Source organism: Temnothorax americanus, unplaced genomic scaffold, assembly GCF_048541705.1.
Source record: "Temnothorax americanus isolate GAGA-0224 unplaced genomic scaffold, ASM4854170v1 Scaffold177, whole genome shotgun sequence".
Classification (NCBI taxonomy): Eukaryota; Metazoa; Arthropoda; class Insecta; order Hymenoptera; family Formicidae; genus Temnothorax; species Temnothorax americanus.
In genome coordinates, this window is record NW_027509315.1 from 13,977 (window position 1) to 31,458 (window position 17,482).

Genomic DNA, 17,482 nt, shown 5'->3' on the forward strand with positions numbered 1-17,482 from the left:
TTCGGACGCGCGATAAAAAACTATTATTCGCGAAACGTACGGTTCGGGGTGGACGAAGAGAGCGGTATCGTCTCTCTCGGTCTCTCTCTCGATACGTCGGAAAACCGCGTCCGGCCCTTCGGGGCAAAGAAGCGCGCGATCGACGCTCCCCCTCGCGGGAGGACGCGACGTCGAAAGTGACCTTGAACGAGTTCGGACGCGCGATAAAAAAAATATTATTAGCGAAACGTAACGGTTCGGGGTGAACGAGGAGAGCGGTATCGTCTCTCTCTCTCGATCTCTCTCGATACGTCGGAAAACCGCGTCCGTCCCGTCGGAGCGAAGAAGCGCGCGATCGACGCTCCCCCTCGCGGGAGAACGCGACGTCGAAAGTGACCTTGAACGAGTTCAGACGCGCGATAAAAAAATATTATTAGCGAAACGTAACGGTTCGGGGTGAACGAAGAGAGCGGTATCGTCTCTCTCGATCTCTCTCGATACGTCGGAAAACCGCGTCCGGCCCGTCGGAGCGAAGAAGCGCGCGATCGACGCTCCCTCTCGCGGGAAGACGACTCGCGATTTTCGCCGTTTAAAAAAAACGGGCGGCCGGAAACCACGTCCGACCCGGGCGACAGTACGCGCCTCGCCGCGATCGACGACGCTCCCAACTCGCGCACCGTCGGTATCGCGGTACCCCCCTTCCCCGCTCCCCTCCAGAGTACCTGAGGCCAGAAGTGGAATTCTTCCCCAACTCCTCGTCCGTCCCCACTCCTTTTTTCCCCCACTCTTACCCCCACCACCTGCTCCTCCCGGACCCCCCTCGCCCATCTCTTATGGCGTTCCCCCCGCGGGGAACCTTCCCCCCCCCCGAACCCCGCAATTCGCTCAGAGGGTAGAAGTATATATTGCCTAGCTACTATTTTTAATTCACATATTTCTCATTTACTACCGATCATCTTTTCATAATGATAAATTTACAACGAAATAGATACGCCAGTACCCAAAACGTAAATCTGTAATCTAAACACAAGTTTTTATAATTTGGAAACGATACAAGTGTCTTAAAATACTTTTTACTTGTTTCTAAGCAGCATAAAATATCGATACTATCCGAATAGTATAAAAGGTACGTTAACAAAATACATCTTTCTTTTCTGAGCATTTGGGTGGAACAATAAACGCGAATATTTTGATATTTGCCTTCGTCATGTGTGCGTGTGCGTCGTGTGATCGAGATGTAATAGCTCGAGTCGTGTCGCGAGGTTAATCGACCTCCTCCTAGGCTCTTATGTAAAAAAAAAAAAAATTATGGTGTCATAAAATATATCGTTAAATTTATTATTTTTCATTATGTAGAAAATAATTTTACTCAATTTTATAGGTTGAGAGAACGTACTTTTTGATGAAACGCGAATATTTTGATAGTGGTCATCGTTACTTGTGCTCTCACTGTCTGAATCGCTGCTCCAATCAGATTCGCTTTCACTGTCATCTTCGCCATCGATTGTAGTCTTCTGCAATGCAACAATGAACAGAAAGATTTATAAATAGTTATTTTGATCAAACTCCGGACACGCACACACACACGCACACACACGCACACACACGCACACACACACACGCACGCGCACACACACACACACACACGCACGCACGCACGCACGCACGCACGCACGCACGCACGCACGCACGCACGCACGCACGCGCACGCTCACGCACGCACGCACGCACGCACGCACGCACGCACGCACGCACGCACGCACGCACGCACGCACGCACGCACGCACGCACGCACGCACGCACGCACGCACGCACGCACGCACGCACGCACGCACGCACGCACGCACGCACGCACGCACGCACGCACGCACGCACGCACGCACGCACGCACGCACGCACGCACGCACGCACGCACGCACGCACGCACGCACGCACGCACGCACGCACGCACGCACGCACGCACGCACGCACGCACGCACGCACGCACGCACGCACGCACGCACGCACGCACGCACGCACGCACGCACGCACGCACGCACGCACGCACGCACGCACGCACGCACGCACGCACGCACGCACGCACGCACGCACGCACGCACGCACGCACGCACGCACGCACGCACGCACGCACGCACGCACGCACGCACGCACGCACGCACGCACGCACGCACGCACGCACGCACGCACGCACGCACGCACGCACGCACGCACGCACGCACGCACGCACGCACGCACGCACGCACGCACGCACGCACGCACGCACGCACGCACGCACGCACGCACGCACGCACGCACGCACGCACGCACGCACGCACGCACGCACGCACGCACGCACGCACGCACGCACGCACGCACGCACGCACGCACGCACGCACGCACGCACGCACGCACGCACGCACGCACGCACGCACGCACGCACGCACGCACGCACGCACGCACGCACGCACGCACGCACGCACGCACGCACGCACGCACGCACGCACGCACGCACGCACGCACGCACGCACGCACGCACGCACGCACGCACGCACGCACGCACGCACGCACGCACGCACGCACGCACGCACGCACGCACGCACGCACGCACGCACGCACGCACGCACGCACGCACGCACGCACGCACGCACGCACGCACGCACGCACGCACGCACGCACGCACGCACGCACGCACGCACGCACGCACGCACGCACGCACGCACGCACGCACGCACGCACGCACGCACGCACGCACGCACGCACGCACGCACGCACGCACGCACGCACGCACGCACGCACGCACGCACGCACGCACGCACGCACGCACGCACGCACGCACGCACGCACGCACGCACGCACGCACGCACGCACGCACGCACGCACGCACGCACGCACGCACGCACGCACGCACGCACGCACGCACGCACGCACGCACGCACGCACGCACGCACGCACGCACGCACGCACGCACGCACGCACGCACGCACGCACGCACGCACGCACGCACGCACGCACGCACGCACGCACGCACGCACGCACGCACGCACGCACGCACGCACGCACGCACGCACGCACGCACGCACGCACGCACGCACGCACGCACGCACGCACGCACGCACGCACGCACGCACGCACGCACGCACGCACGCACGCACGCACGCACGCACGCACGCACGCACGCACGCACGCACGCACGCACGCACGCACGCACGCACGCACGCACGCACGCACGCACGCACGCACGCACGCACGCACGCACGCACGCACGCACGCACGCACGCACGCACGCACGCACGCACGCACGCACGCACGCACGCACGCACGCACGCACGCACGCACGCACGCACGCACGCACGCACGCACGCACGCACGCACGCACGCACGCACGCACGCACGCACGCACGCACGCACGCACGCACGCACGCACGCACGCACGCACGCACGCACGCACGCACGCACGCACGCACGCACGCACGCACGCACGCACGCACGCACGCACGCACGCACGCACGCACGCACGCACGCACGCACGCACGCACGCACGCACGCACGCACGCACGCACGCACGCACGCACGCACGCACGCACGCACGCACGCACGCACGCACGCACGCACGCACGCACGCACGCACGCACGCACGCACGCACGCACGCACGCACGCACGCACGCACGCACGCACGCACGCACGCACGCACGCACGCACGCACGCACGCACGCACGCACGCACGCACGCACGCACGCACGCACGCACGCACGCACGCACGCACGCACGCACGCACGCACGCACGCACGCACGCACGCACGCACGCACGCACGCACGCACGCACGCACGCACGCACGCACGCACGCACGCACGCACGCACGCACGCACGCACGCACGCACGCACGCACGCACGCACGCACGCACGCACGCACGCACGCACGCACGCACGCACGCACGCACGCACGCACGCACGCACGCACGCACGCACGCACGCGCGCACGCACGCACGCACGCACGCACGCACGCACGCGTTTACGTACATACACACACACTATCTGTCATATACTACGTTTACGCGAGCTTTACTTCTGTAACTTATATGATAATCCTCCACGTAAATGAGGATTCTGTAGTAACTGATAATAATTCATCCCGCGTAAACGAGTTAATTATCGTAAATTACTACAGAAGTAACGCCCGCCTAAACATAGTAACGATCACGACTGTCATTACCTATCTCCGGCGACCTACTGATATTTCGCCTCTTGTGACACCCATAACTTCGTAGCACTTCGATTTTTGAGTAAAGACGCAACCGAAATTCGAAATTAAACAATTGTAATTAATAATGAGAGATCACGTCAATATTAACCTCACGACACGACGCGATCACATCACGATATCACACGACGCACAGGCGCGAAACTCGCGAAAGTCGCCGCGATCCCGCGATCGCCGGCTTCGACCGACCAATCAAAAAGCGACAACACTACGACGCGAGATATTTGAATCGAAACGCTCACTTCTCGATACACGTAAACAACTAAAAATAAAATATATAAAATTATAATTAAACAAGTTTAATTGAAATAATTCAATCTAACTACTTGAGTATACCCCCGGGCGTGTAATTATTAAGTGAGCGAGAGAGGTAGAGAGAAAGAGAGGAGGAGGGAAAGATACTATTCCTATAATTTTACAAGAAAGTAAAATATGTCGCTTTATTTATATTAAAGGAAAGATTTATCGTACCAATTGTCAATTTATGTACAGAAATGTTTTATTCTTGAATTATGCACAAATTACATCAATATAAATGTATCTGAAACAAGCAAGTTGGGGGATATCTCAATTTTTTGGCTGCCATAAGAATATTCAGATAAAATGATAGCTATTTTATTAAGTGTCGATATATTGCATCAACAAAATCACCATGTGATTTTGCAAAATGCATAAGACACGTCTGATTAGTTGTTATCATATCCGAAAGAAGAAACAAACTGTTTTAAATTGCATGATATAACTAATTTTTAATAAATGTTGATAATCAATTTAAAACAATTAATCATATCTATTTTATAACTTAGTATAGTAAAGCTGCAATTATCTCAGAAAGTTTCTTCAACACCGCACCAATATTAATTTCTACGTCCTTGACGAACATCTTCGGTTTCTCGAAGGGAATAGCCACGCCGCCTTTAACGGTTTCCCACTTTCCTTTGCCATCATCTTCGTCACGTTTCTTTTCTCGTTCTTTTTCTTTGCGTTCTTTACATTGCTCCTTCCTCTTCGCTTTATCCTCGTCCTCCTCCTAGGCTAAAGCCCTATGTAAAAAAAATTGTATTATATAATATATTATGCTTCATGTTATAGGCGTTTTAAATATGCAATATTTCGCGTCTTACCTGTTATCAGAGCGGCGAGACCTTTAGCGTAAAATCGATAATGCATCGCCCCCAAGCATCCATGCATGAAATTGGCTGTGAAGTTCAACGCCATTTGCCTGATATGGTAATCCATTTTCTGTTCCGGCAATAAATTCGGCGCTTTCATGAGTTGCTTGATCTGCTGTCTGCTTTTGACTAATTTGTGAATCTCCGTCGGGATCATACCTGACTCCAGATTTAACTCGAGAATATTTAATTGCTGCACTGTGTAAATTATATTTTAGTCCAGATATTTACTTCATGATATTGTTTGTATATAAGAAAATTACCTCGACGTCAGCATACGCCGCACTGGGCACGATGGTAAAACACAAATTGTACTCTTGTATAATACTCGGATTAATACATCTTGTACAATACCAAAAATTGAAGCCCATCAGCAGTCCCAGCTTGTCATAGAAACCTTTCTTCGGATCAAGTACGAGGCCTCCAGCATACGCCGCAGCTTTTTTCCTACGCGTGCCATCTAACATATATCTAGTTTCGTAATAACGACAATATATAAAAATATATTGAGATCTCACCATCGCCTCGCCCTTTCTTTTCAATTTTCTTATCCAGCGTTATGTAATCTTTCAAATTAAACGAATATCTGTTGTTACATGCATATTCGTTTCTCTCCGCTCTTCTGCCTAATAGCGTCCTTGATAAAATGTTACCTATATTCATTCATTATTTAATTATAATTGCATTATTATATTTTATAAGTGAAATAAGAAATATAATGAATGTACCTGCTAAACAAATGATTTGAAGCGCGAGCGATATAACATTGAGATCCATCACTATAGTCATAATGTATTTTGCTTCTTTTAACGTCACATGCATTAGATTTAGTACTTTGTCCACTGTATTGAAGAACGATGGAGTTTCCGCTGACGTGATCTCTTTACATTCGTGTTCCTTCATCTTTTTAATACCTAAATATTTGTCAAAATTAAGTTGTTATGAACCCATCCGTATTGAAGTCGGTTAAAAATAAATTATATTTAATTTTTTACTATAAAATTAAATTTTACACGTGACTGTTATGTCACATAGCAATTGATATATAAATCTATTTTAAAAAATGCAAAAAACAATTAAAATTTAAAAAATTGCTCAAAAACTGAAAGAAAGATAGAACTGACTTTAAAAGAACTGTAAAAAATAAGAAAAAATTTAAAAAAATATATAAAAATTCTATTTTTTATTTTTTAGAGCTTTTTGAAGTCGGTTCTATTAAAATTTTTTTTTTTATTTTATACTTTTTTTAAGGAAAGAAGCTTCCTCACCGATTTGGCTAAAATTTTAATTTTGTGTATTTTGGTGCGTAAAACATGAATAAATCTATAAGTTAAAATTGTCATTCTCAATTAGATAAAAAATTATTAAGTACTAAAATTAATAGTTGCGTGGTTAGAGTGTCTATCATACTGACATGATATAGACGTACATGATCATGCGTAATGACGTAAAAGTACAAGAAATTACTGTAATAATACAATATAACGGCAACCTGTCCTATAATAGTCTGACGCCTTGCACAATAGGCGATAGCGATGATGATAGTGACAGCGACAAAGTTGCCAACAAAGGTATAGCTTTGTCGGCAATTTTATCGTTGTCACTATCGCCTATTGTGCAAAGGGCTTTACTTCAATTATATGCTATTATTATACTTTGTATTTATGTAAACTTTTCAATGTACCAATTATTTTCTGCTTTAAAGAAAGCATAAACTCTATTTCTACTATCTTTTTTATCTATATAGTTAAGAAAGATTAATTTCTTTTAAAAAAAAGTATATATATATATATATATATATACCTCAGAAAAATAAACACGATCGTATTGCATATTTCCAAAATCTCCCCTCATATAATAGCGCAACTGCTTCTTCAGCATCATTTAGATATTCTTTTAATACTATAGCTGCATGTTTATATTTCCGCTCTGCTTTCAAACGTTCAACCAGTGTCTTATGAAGTTTGTATGAATTTGCTGGGCTGAAAAAATTAATTCTTATGTGTATAGAAGCATATGTAATTAATTCTAACGATGATAGGATAATATTCTTTCATGCATATACGAAAAAAAATTGTATATCTTTACCGTAGTTTCATCTCTTTTGATATTGCGATTATATTCTCCCAATTATCATTTAACATTCTAAATGTTTCTACAACTTTGTCAAGATCGCCACTTCTATAAAACCAGCTTCCACATATTTTCCTTCACTTGACAAAAATTCTCCATAAACTTCAGCCACCTTTTTATACTCTATAGTATTCTTCTCAAACAATTTTATTGCCGCCTGGTATAATTTATGACTACGTATCAAATTTAATAATTCCTCAAACTTATTGTTAGTTGAATCTTTAGACAAATATTTTAACGCTAATTCGTAACGTTTAAGATGCATATTAATAGAATACTTCATGTAATTTGGGTCCAATTTTTTCAAATTATTCAAGAATAGAATATATTCTTTGGGATCTTCTTTCGATGATTCAAACGCTATAAACATTGCGAGTTCTAAATCATACATGCCTAATGAAACATCATATAACGTATCGATAGTGACGAAATGCAGTGAACACTTTAACGCTTCATAAGTGGATACGGTAGGATCATGTAACTCTGATCTCTGTGAATCCTCCAACATTTTCACTTGCTTTATTTTACTAAGTGTATTTTCCCAATCCTTGTCTTTGTTAATTTTTCACCAAGCTTATCAATATTGGTTGTATTAAGTTATCCGCAACTTGATATTTCTCCATGGCATCTCTTAATAATTTACAGATTTCGTCTACCTTATTAATTGTATTTTGTTACTTCTAGTGTCAGATTTGACAGGGCCATCCACATAACAAAACGCGTACATTGTACGGGTGACATCGACATTTTGTAATTCTGACAAAAACAGATTCAACCAATTTAACTTCTTATGCTGTACAAGATCTTCTAGGAACTTTTTCACATTATCCAGAAATAATTGTGGATCGTGGTCGTATGATAAATTCAAGTTTATACGTTGTTTAGTCATTATAGCAAGTGCCGTCAAATAATCACAGTTATTCAGGTAACATTTTACTATATGCACCGATAATGCCCTTGGCTGTATACATTCTAAATTTCCTCTAGGCAGTTATAAAATTATTTTTGAGTCGTGCGGTATCGCCGTTATTATACGAGAACCTTTTTCGAGTCGTCTGATGTAGGTACCTGATGTATCTGTAACGATATATTTAAAGTCAGAAAAATATGCGGTATACAAAAAAAAAGATTATAAAAAGTATGTATTTACCCGCAAATAAAATCTCGTTCATATTTAAATCCCAGAGCTGGTTAGTTAAATCACGTTTAGCTGCTTAATCATTTAGCTGCTTTATATTAACTTTGTTCAATAAGACACAAATCAATGTACATTGCAGTGTCGTAAGAAACAAAAAATCAGAATGTACGTAAAAACTTGTAATATTTTTAGCAATTTCTTTTCCGTCGACCAAGAAACTATTTTCCAGAAGACAGAGCAAGGATAATATCTTTTGATATCAATTCGTATAACTTCTATTTGATCACACTGTTCGTTTAACGTTATATTTGTCTGTTCAAGTTTTCCGTTTCTTGTGTATTTAAATATTTGATCTCTTACTTTTATGTAAGCTGTATTTGCATCGGGAGAAGAAACTACATGTTCTACTGGATAACCAAAACATAAAGTTTCCTGTAAAAAGATTCAAATTTAGACAGATATTATTTTTATACAAATCTAATGATTCTGGAATACCACATACCTTATTTTCAGACAATCTTTAGAATACATACCATTTAGAGATAAAACACACAAGAGATTATGGTTGTAACTATAGAGAACAACATGATGTTCTCCGTAAACCATAAGAAATGTTGCATGAAGCAATCGTAGTCATCAATTTTTAATGCTTTATCTTTGATAACGTATAGCATGTCACAAGAAATACTACATACGTTTGCAGTTACATATGTCAATGTGGAAGCGTTCCACATTCAGGAACATCCTTTTCCTTTTTCAATAAAATTACAATGTCCATATTGCCAGCAGAGACAGAGATCATTAAACCGTCCTCTTCCATAATTAGTCGTTATAATGCAGACAAAAAAACTTTTCCAAGAAGGCAGACGTATATAACTTTATAACTTAATGTGCCACGTTGATTTTAACGCACAGACAATGAAGAAGTTATTGAATTTGTAAAAGTGCAGCAACCAAGTCATAAGAACGCTTCAACATTGCAATCCTTTGATTTATCTTATACTGATGATTTCGAGTTAGGTTAGACAAGCTGCAAATTAAAAAATCAATAATAACATATAACAGATTACTATTATAAATATGATAACCATACGCACAATCTAAATTAAAGTAAATATTAATAAATAAATTACCTTGACAATTTTCCTTCCAATAATCCAGTCCTGATCGTAATATATTTCTAGACGGCCGTATCGACATGGATTGACATATGTAACAAATGTATATTTCTCAGAAACATTCTTTTCCTTTTCAATAAAATTACAATGTCCATGTTGCCAGCAGAGACAGAGATCATTAAACCGTCCTCTTCCATAATTAGTCGTTATAATGCAGACAAAAAGCTTTTCCAAGAAGGCAGACGTATATAACTTTATAACTTAATGTGCCACGTTGATTTTTACGCACAGACAATGAAGAAGTTATTGAATTTGTAAAAGTGCAGCAACCAAGTCATAAGAACGCTTCAACATTGCAATCCTTTGATTTATCTTATACTGATGATTTCGAGTTAGGTTAGACAAGCTGCAAATTAAAAAATCAATAAATAACATATAAACAGATTACTATATATAAATAATTATAACCATACGCACAATCTAAATATAAATGTAAATATATTAATAAATAAATTACCTTGACAATTTTCCTTCCAATAATCCAGTCCTGATCGTAATAATATTTCTTAGACGGCCGTAGTCGACATGGATTTTGACATATGTAACAAATGTATATTTCTCAGAAACATCCTTTCCCGTTTCAATAAAATTACAATGTCCATGTTGCCAGCAGAGACAGAGATCATTAAACCGTCCTCTTCCATAATTAGTCGTTATAATGCAGACAAAAAAACTTTTCCAAGAAGGCAGACGTATATAACTTTATAACTTAATGTGCCACGTTGATTTTTACGCACAGCCAATGAAGAAGTTATTGAATTTGTAAAAGTGCAGCAACCAAGTCATAAGAACGCTTCAACATTGCAATCCTTTGATTTATCTTATACTGATGATTTCGAGTTAGGTTAGACAAGCTGCAAATTAAAAAATCAATAAATAACATATAAACAGATTACTATATATAAATAATTATAACCACACGCACAATCTAAATATAAACGTAAATATATTAATAAATAAATTACCTTGACAATTTTCCTTCCATGATCCAATCCTTATCGTGATATTATTTCTTAGACGGCCGTAGTCGACATGGATTTTGACATATGTAACAAATGTATATTTCTCAGAAACATCCTTTTCCTTTTCAATAAAATTACAATGTCCATGTTGCCAGCAGAGACAGAGATCATTAAACCGTCCTCTTCCATAATTAGTCGTTATAATGCAGACAAAAAAACTTTTCCAAGAAGGCAGACGTATATAACTTTATAACTTAATGTGCCACGTTGATTTTTACGCACAGCCAATGAAGAAGTTATTGAATTTGTAAAAGTGCAGCAACCAAGTCATAAGAACGCTTCAACATTGCAATCCTTTGATTTATCTTATACTGATGATTTCGAGTTAGGTTAGACAAGCTGCAAATTAAAAAATCAATAAATAACATATAAACAGATTACTATATATAAATAATTATAACCACACGCACAATCTAAATATAAACGTAAATATATTAATAAATAAATTACCTTGACAATTTTCCTTCCATGATCCAATCCTTATCGTGATATTATTTCTTAGACGGCCGTAGTCGACATGGATTTTGACATATGTAACAAATGTATATTTCTCAGAAACATCCTTTTCCTTTTCAATAAAATTACAATGTCCATGTTGCCAGCAGAGACAGAGATCATTAAACCGTCCTCTTCCATAAAACCACATGTGCAATTTATTATTTCTTCTCTCCGAAATTGATCTACTTTTACCAGTTCGCCGTTAATCATCATCATCAACCCTTCGCTCTCTATAATATTATTATTAACCTCCTAACGACACGACGCGAGCTGTCACATCACGATTTCACGACACTCACGACACACACGCACGAAGCTCGCCGCGATCTCCCGCGATCACATTCGGCTTCGACCGGCCAATCACGCACGCGGAAAAGCGGCAACACTACGTGCGAGATATTCGACTCGCAAAGCTCACTTCTCGGTAAACATGACTTTTTTTATTATGGATGGATGGATAGACTAGACACTACAGACGCGCGCTTCGCGCGCGCTATTTAGCTTTAACATTATGCTATTACTATATATTAACCTTTGATACACACAACTGTCAAAATATACAATGACAGCTGCAAATGAAGTAAGCCCAGCAAGAGAACCAATCGGCATCGCGGAAAAGTGAAATAATATTAACCTCGCGACACGACGCGAGCTGTCACATCACGACACACACGACGCACTCAGACGCACTACACGCACGAAACTCGCCACACTTCGCGATGACAGTCCCTAACGGGATGAAGCAAAGCTATGGCGCGGCAATCAATCGAGATAACCAATCGGCATCGCGGAAAAGAGGCTTCAATTTTTTGATACAAACGAAATTCACTCAGTTAACACGCCTTTTTTAAAAGTGGATATTATTGCATGAAAAAATGTTTTATACTAATTATTGAATTATTTCTTATTAATAGAAAACTCTTACAATAAACACGGAAACATGCATGTACGGAACATTGATGTGACGAAGTTACCAAAATTGGTTTTACGTAAAATTAATCGACAGCTGGAGACAAATGGACGGCAAGCATTACAAAAGCTGAAGACTTGAAACTCAAATACGAGGTAATCTTATCACCATTTAGTAGTACACAACACTGCTGTAAATTGTAAAATTAAAGTTATTTCTTTTTGCACAGAGACATATAAGCAATATTAAAAATTTTATTTCCGTTTTCTCTTCACAGATGAAGCAATATATGAGGTGCCTGGTGACGATTATAGATATTGGTATTCGGATGACAGTAATGCCTGTGAAGAACTTCCATTCCACATTGTAAATTGGGATCTTCAAGACAGTCAGAATGTATCAACAGAGAAGTCTACCGAAGATATCTGCACGCTGTGTTACTACAAATGCGCGAACACATATTTTTGTACCTTGTGGTCATCTCGCCTGTTGCATTGAATGTATCGAACGTTTGGAACATAAGTGATGTCCGATATGCAATACTACTTATGAAACTTGTCTTATAGTTAGAAAACCGTAAGAACCTGTCTGCTTCTGAAATGTCTTAGCATACACAAATTTCAGATATTTTAAATCTAGTGAAATTACGTAGCACGCATTATTAAGTTTTTCTTAAATCACTTTCTTCATTATTACTAGTACATAGTTCTTGTAAAGAGAAAGTCGAATATCCGAAAACGTCAAGTATTTTTCAATCTCACAAATTCAGTCTGTATTTATAATTAAATTTAGTCTTTGTACATATAAATAAAAACTAATTTTCTAAATATTAGTGGAATAACTTTTTGAAAAAGACCAAAGTTTTTATATTCTTGATTCAATATATATTAAAGTGTAGAATCAGTTTATACAATAGAAGATATAAGTTTCCAAATTTTTTATACGTATCTTCAATTTTTTGAGACATGCAGATAGGAAACTTGTAAAATACACATGGCCCTTCTTCTTCTGCAATAACTTGAAAAAAATTATACTCTTAAATAGTGCGAATCAGGTCAAACACAAAAGCTTACTTATGCCATAATTTTTCTTTTTTTTCTCTTTAATATATTTTATAGAATATATATATATTAAAATTGTTTAATAGAAAAAACACACGCAAATACCTTTGTGTAGTCGACTACATAGTTTTATTTTTTTATTTTTATAGATATTTCCATTTTTTAATTTTTTACAACTTAATTTTCAAATTCCACTTTTCTTTCAAGTTTAGTATGCTATTGCATTAGACAAAATTTTGTATACTAATTGTTGCATTATTTCTTACTTATAGAAAACTCTTACAATGAACACGGAAGCATACCTGAGCGGAGTATTGATATGACGAAGTTTCCAAAATTGGTTTTACCTAGAATTGATCAACAGCTGCAGACAAATGGACGGCAAGCATTACAAAAGCTAAATAATTCAAAATGTCAAGTTTAATAAAAACCCTCTTGTATTTTTGTACTCCGTGGTCATTTTGCTGTTGCGTTTAAGGAGGTTCGATGGCTACAACAAAATGCAGAGAGTTTCATGAAATTTTAATATGTTGTTCTGGAATGCAAAATAGAATTATGTGAATTTTTTAAGAATTTTTCACCGTCCCGTTTTGAAAAAAATCTACTCCAAAAACTTAAAAAGTACAATTTTTGGATTAGATTTTTTTCAAAACGGGACGGTAAAAAATTCCCAAAAAATTCACATAATTCTATTTTGCATTCCAAAACAACATATTAAAATTTCATGAAATTGGCTGCATTTTTAACATAGGTTTTTATGGGAAATGATATATTGCATATACCTTCAGAATGAAATAAGTGCAAGAAAAAATGCAAATGATAAGGAAAGAAAAATATGCACATGTAACTTAATAATTTACAAATAAATGAGCGAAAGAAAGGGGAAGGTTACCGCACATTTCGTAGAAAAATTAATTATTAAAGCATAAATTGCTTGATTTTTCGTCTGCTAGACTGCCACGGTCGTGAACGACGTGAACAGCAGCACGCATTATACGCACGCGGCGACCAATCAGAGCAATCCCTTTCATTCCCACTACTTCAAACGCTAGTGCGCTGTTTCCAGAACCCCCGCGTCCCACTACTCCCTCCGATGAAGCCATCGAACCTCCTTAATGCATCAAACGTTTGGAACGTTATCGATGTTCGGTATGCAATATTATATTTGTGAAAAGTATTTTAGAGTTAGAAAACCCGTAAGAAGCTGTCTGCTTCTGAAATGTCTTAGCATAAGAAAGCATTTTTTATATTGGTATTGTTTTTATTGTGACATTCATATTTTTGCAATTATACTTATATATTTCAGTTTCGTCTTTATTATAAGAACTGCAGTTATATACTATGGCGTGTCCACATGAGTTTAAACTAGTTCTTTTATATGTAATTGTCTTTATCAAATAGTCTACAAAGAGACGAGAACTAACGACGTTATAAATGTAAATTCGTTGTCAGTGCGACACAGAAATGCAGATCTTTTGTTTAAAATTATTTTTATTTTCCTGTAAGTTAGTTCAAAGCGGAAGACATTTTTTTTCATCTTTTTCTATTTTATTTTTATAACAATTAAATACCTTTCAAAATGTAAATGAATGTTCTAGTTCCTGAAGTTGTTTATGCGTAATATATGCAGCTCATTGTAATTAAATACATAGATTTTACCTTTTGTGCAAGAGATACATGACCAAAGATAATTTGATAGTCTTCCTATGTATAGATACATAAGTATATGTATAAATGTATAATGCGCTGCCATGTGATATTATTTTTCTAACGTTTCGCCGTATACATTATACAACACGATAAGTACATTTTATAAAAATGTTCAATAAAGATATAAATTGTAAAGAAAAAAAACGTGTTTTAATAAGAAACCATTATCATTACCATTTTACAATTATCATAGATTACGTTTATACAGCGATTTACAATCCAGTTTAGTATCTATCATATATCATCCGATCGATAAAATTTTTTGATTATAATGATTATTTGAATAACAGTCCATTTTGATATTCTAAACATTTGAATCATTCTCTTTTAATGTATATACACTAGAAATTGTGTAGTTTAACTATCAAGAAACAGAGGTTCATATATAAATGATCATTATGATTAAAAGAATACAATTATGTGTAAATAAACTTTTAATTTATTTACGTCATTTATTGTATATATATATATATATATTTAATACATAATGTTGCTTTTTGTAGATTCTTGTTTTGACTGCTTGTGATGGACAATAAATGGCATTGTACAAACACGCTTTGAGAGTAAAGCTTCAATTTCCCAAAAAGTCAGGAAGATAAAAGATGATCGTTGATGTTTTCATAACATTTCACAGGATTCTAATAGCGGAGAAAATTATAATCAACTCTCGCTTAAAAGAATCTCGTGTTTTGTTAATGAATTTTTTTTTTAGTGCTCGATAACAGGCCTGCTGTGCAAATTGCTATAGATGCGTATAATATGCGGCTCTCAGTTCTCTTATACCTGAAATTGGCGTTTAAAAATGTTAATAAATAGTATTGTATATTATAAATTCGTATACAGAAAAACTCTTTAGTAGAAATGTCAAATCTCATGAGTATACGTATTGCAGTATATACGTACGAATAGTTTATTAATTAGCAACTTACCTGAAGGACACGGAAACAGCAATTTGTATTGTAAGTAAACTTTTTCCATCTCAGCACTGATGAAGATGCTGCACAAAACACCGTGATATGCTATCTATAACATAAATATAGAATATAATTCATCACTGAAAATAAGGAATTTAATACTTCTTCGAATATTGCTAGGAATGTTATTGAACTGCATTCTTGTATTTTTACGAAATATAAAAATACACAATACTTACTGACATTGCATTCGACATAAAGCTCAAAGAAGCATGTTTCTGAAATAAAAATAAATTATTACGCTGACACATTACGAGAGGTTAGTAAATCTGTCAAAACGGTGGTATGCAAGGCAAACTTATACGGAACAATATAATATAATTATTAATAATTACATTATATTATTCTCCAGTTTTGCTTTACACTTCATTGCCGTTTCTCAGATGTATCCAGTCATAACGTATGAATATTTAAGATACGCTTGATCTAACTGTGCGCGATTAAACGGTGCGCGATTGTACGGTGCGCAATTGTACGGTGCGCGATTGTACAGTGCGCGATTGTAACGGTGCGCGATTGTAACGGTGCGCGATTGTAACGGTGCGCGATTGTAACGGTACGCGAAAACCGTGTCCAATCCAACACACACACACACACACACACACACACATACGTTTATTTATTTAAATAAGTTAATAATATGTGTTGTGTCCAAAAGCAACGGTGTCCAATTGTACTGTGCGCTAATGAAATGTGTCCAAACGAACTGTGCGCGATTGTACGGTGCGCGACTTTATGTGTCCAATAGTACTGTGTGCAATTGCAACGTGCGCAATTGTACTGTGCGCCAGTGAAGGCTTCTCCGATAAAATTCGATACGAGCTCGACGGTGTGGAGATTGATCATTGCAGAAACGTAGGAATAACCAGCACACTCAAGAACTACGTAACGGTATCGTCCGACAGAAGCGTGATCCTGCGAAACGCGGGCTGGGAACCACATAATAACGCGAACGGATACTTCAATTTCTGCGTACCGCTCAACCTGTTACTGGGATTTTGCAAAGATTACAAACGCGTGGTGATCAACGCTCGTCACGAATTAATCTTGATACAATCGCGCACCGACAACAATTGTCTGATGGGAAGTCTCGCGTTGGAGCCTACTGTCAAACTACTCAAGATACAGTGGCGAATGCCTCACGTGGTATTGAGCGAGGTCAACAAGCTGTCGATGCTGCGCACCTTGGAAAACGGACGATATCTAAGTATGGGTTTCCGTTCGTGGGATCTGTACAAGTATCCCCTGTTGCAGAACACGACTAAGCACTCGTGGGCCATTAAGACCGCGACTCAGCTCGAGAAACCGCGATACGTCGTCTTCGCTCTGCAAACGGGTCGGAAGAACGTCATGTCCGCGGACACGAGCCGATTCGACGACTGCAAATTGACTAACGTGAAACTCTACCTAAACTCTGAAGTCTATCCGTACGACGATTTGAATTTGGACTTTGGTAAACACAGATAG

The 17,482-nt window shown here is 40.2% G+C and overlaps 2 protein-coding genes and 2 long non-coding RNA genes across 9 annotated transcripts; 2 read left to right on the top strand and 2 right to left on the bottom strand.

The window, feature by feature from the left end:
• Positions 1 to 4,693: 4,693 nt before the first annotated feature.
• LOC143896057 (DNA polymerase alpha catalytic subunit-like) lies at positions 4,694 to 9,837 on the bottom strand. Of its 6 annotated transcripts, none has more exons than XM_077403609.1 (10): positions 9,796 to 9,829; positions 9,023 to 9,692; positions 8,675 to 8,711; positions 7,480 to 8,601; positions 7,195 to 7,373; positions 6,120 to 6,305; positions 5,910 to 6,044; positions 5,655 to 5,838; positions 5,344 to 5,589; positions 4,694 to 5,262 (listed from the first exon to the last, which is right to left on the bottom strand). In XM_077403609.1, exons 9-10 carry the CDS (start codon positions 5,546 to 5,548, stop codon positions 5,255 to 5,257), a joined length of 213 nt encoding a protein of 70 aa, XP_077259735.1. In that variant the 5' UTR covers positions 5,549 to 5,589; positions 5,655 to 5,838; positions 5,910 to 6,044; positions 6,120 to 6,305; positions 7,195 to 7,373; positions 7,480 to 8,601; positions 8,675 to 8,711; positions 9,023 to 9,692; positions 9,796 to 9,829; the 3' UTR covers positions 4,694 to 5,254. The 6 variants fall into 6 exon arrangements, 2 of the variants coding, with proteins under 2 accessions (XP_077259735.1, XP_077259734.1); XM_077403608.1 differs by having other exon boundaries at positions 4,695 to 5,262; positions 5,344 to 5,584; positions 9,796 to 9,837; XR_013256543.1 differs by having other exon boundaries at positions 4,699 to 5,262; positions 5,344 to 5,584; positions 9,796 to 9,818.
• A 168-nt stretch (positions 9,838 to 10,005) lies between these two features.
• Positions 10,006 to 11,788, bottom strand: LOC143896060 (uncharacterized). Its single transcript, XR_013256546.1, has 5 exons — positions 11,660 to 11,788; positions 11,313 to 11,590; positions 10,806 to 11,201; positions 10,298 to 10,694; positions 10,006 to 10,186 (listed from the first exon to the last, which is right to left on the bottom strand). It is a non-coding gene; the product is annotated as an uncharacterized LOC143896060 (long non-coding RNA).
• A 498-nt stretch (positions 11,789 to 12,286) lies between these two features.
• On the top strand, positions 12,287 to 15,214 carry LOC143896061 (uncharacterized). Its single transcript, XR_013256547.1, has 3 exons — positions 12,287 to 12,425; positions 12,548 to 12,846; positions 13,604 to 15,214. It is a non-coding gene; the product is annotated as an uncharacterized LOC143896061 (long non-coding RNA).
• Positions 15,215 to 16,750: 1,536 nt separating this feature from the next.
• Positions 16,751 to 17,482, top strand: LOC143896062 (uncharacterized). The gene has a single exon (XM_077403610.1). It carries the CDS (start codon positions 16,751 to 16,753, stop codon positions 17,480 to 17,482), a length of 732 nt encoding a protein of 243 aa, XP_077259736.1.

Excerpts from the sequence above, each read along its gene's own strand:
- LOC143896057 (XM_077403608.1), bottom strand. The coding sequence starts at position 5,762 with ATGGGCTTCAATTTTTGGTATTGTACAAGATGTATTAATCCGAGTATT. Across the intron at positions 5,585-5,654 it reads CGGCGTATGCTGACGTCGAG|CAATTAAATATTCTCGAGTT; the intron begins GTAATTTTCTTA and ends TACACAGTGCAG.
- LOC143896062 (XM_077403610.1), top strand. The coding sequence starts at position 16,751 with ATGTGTCCAATAGTACTGTGTGCAATTGCAACGTGCGCAATTGTACTG.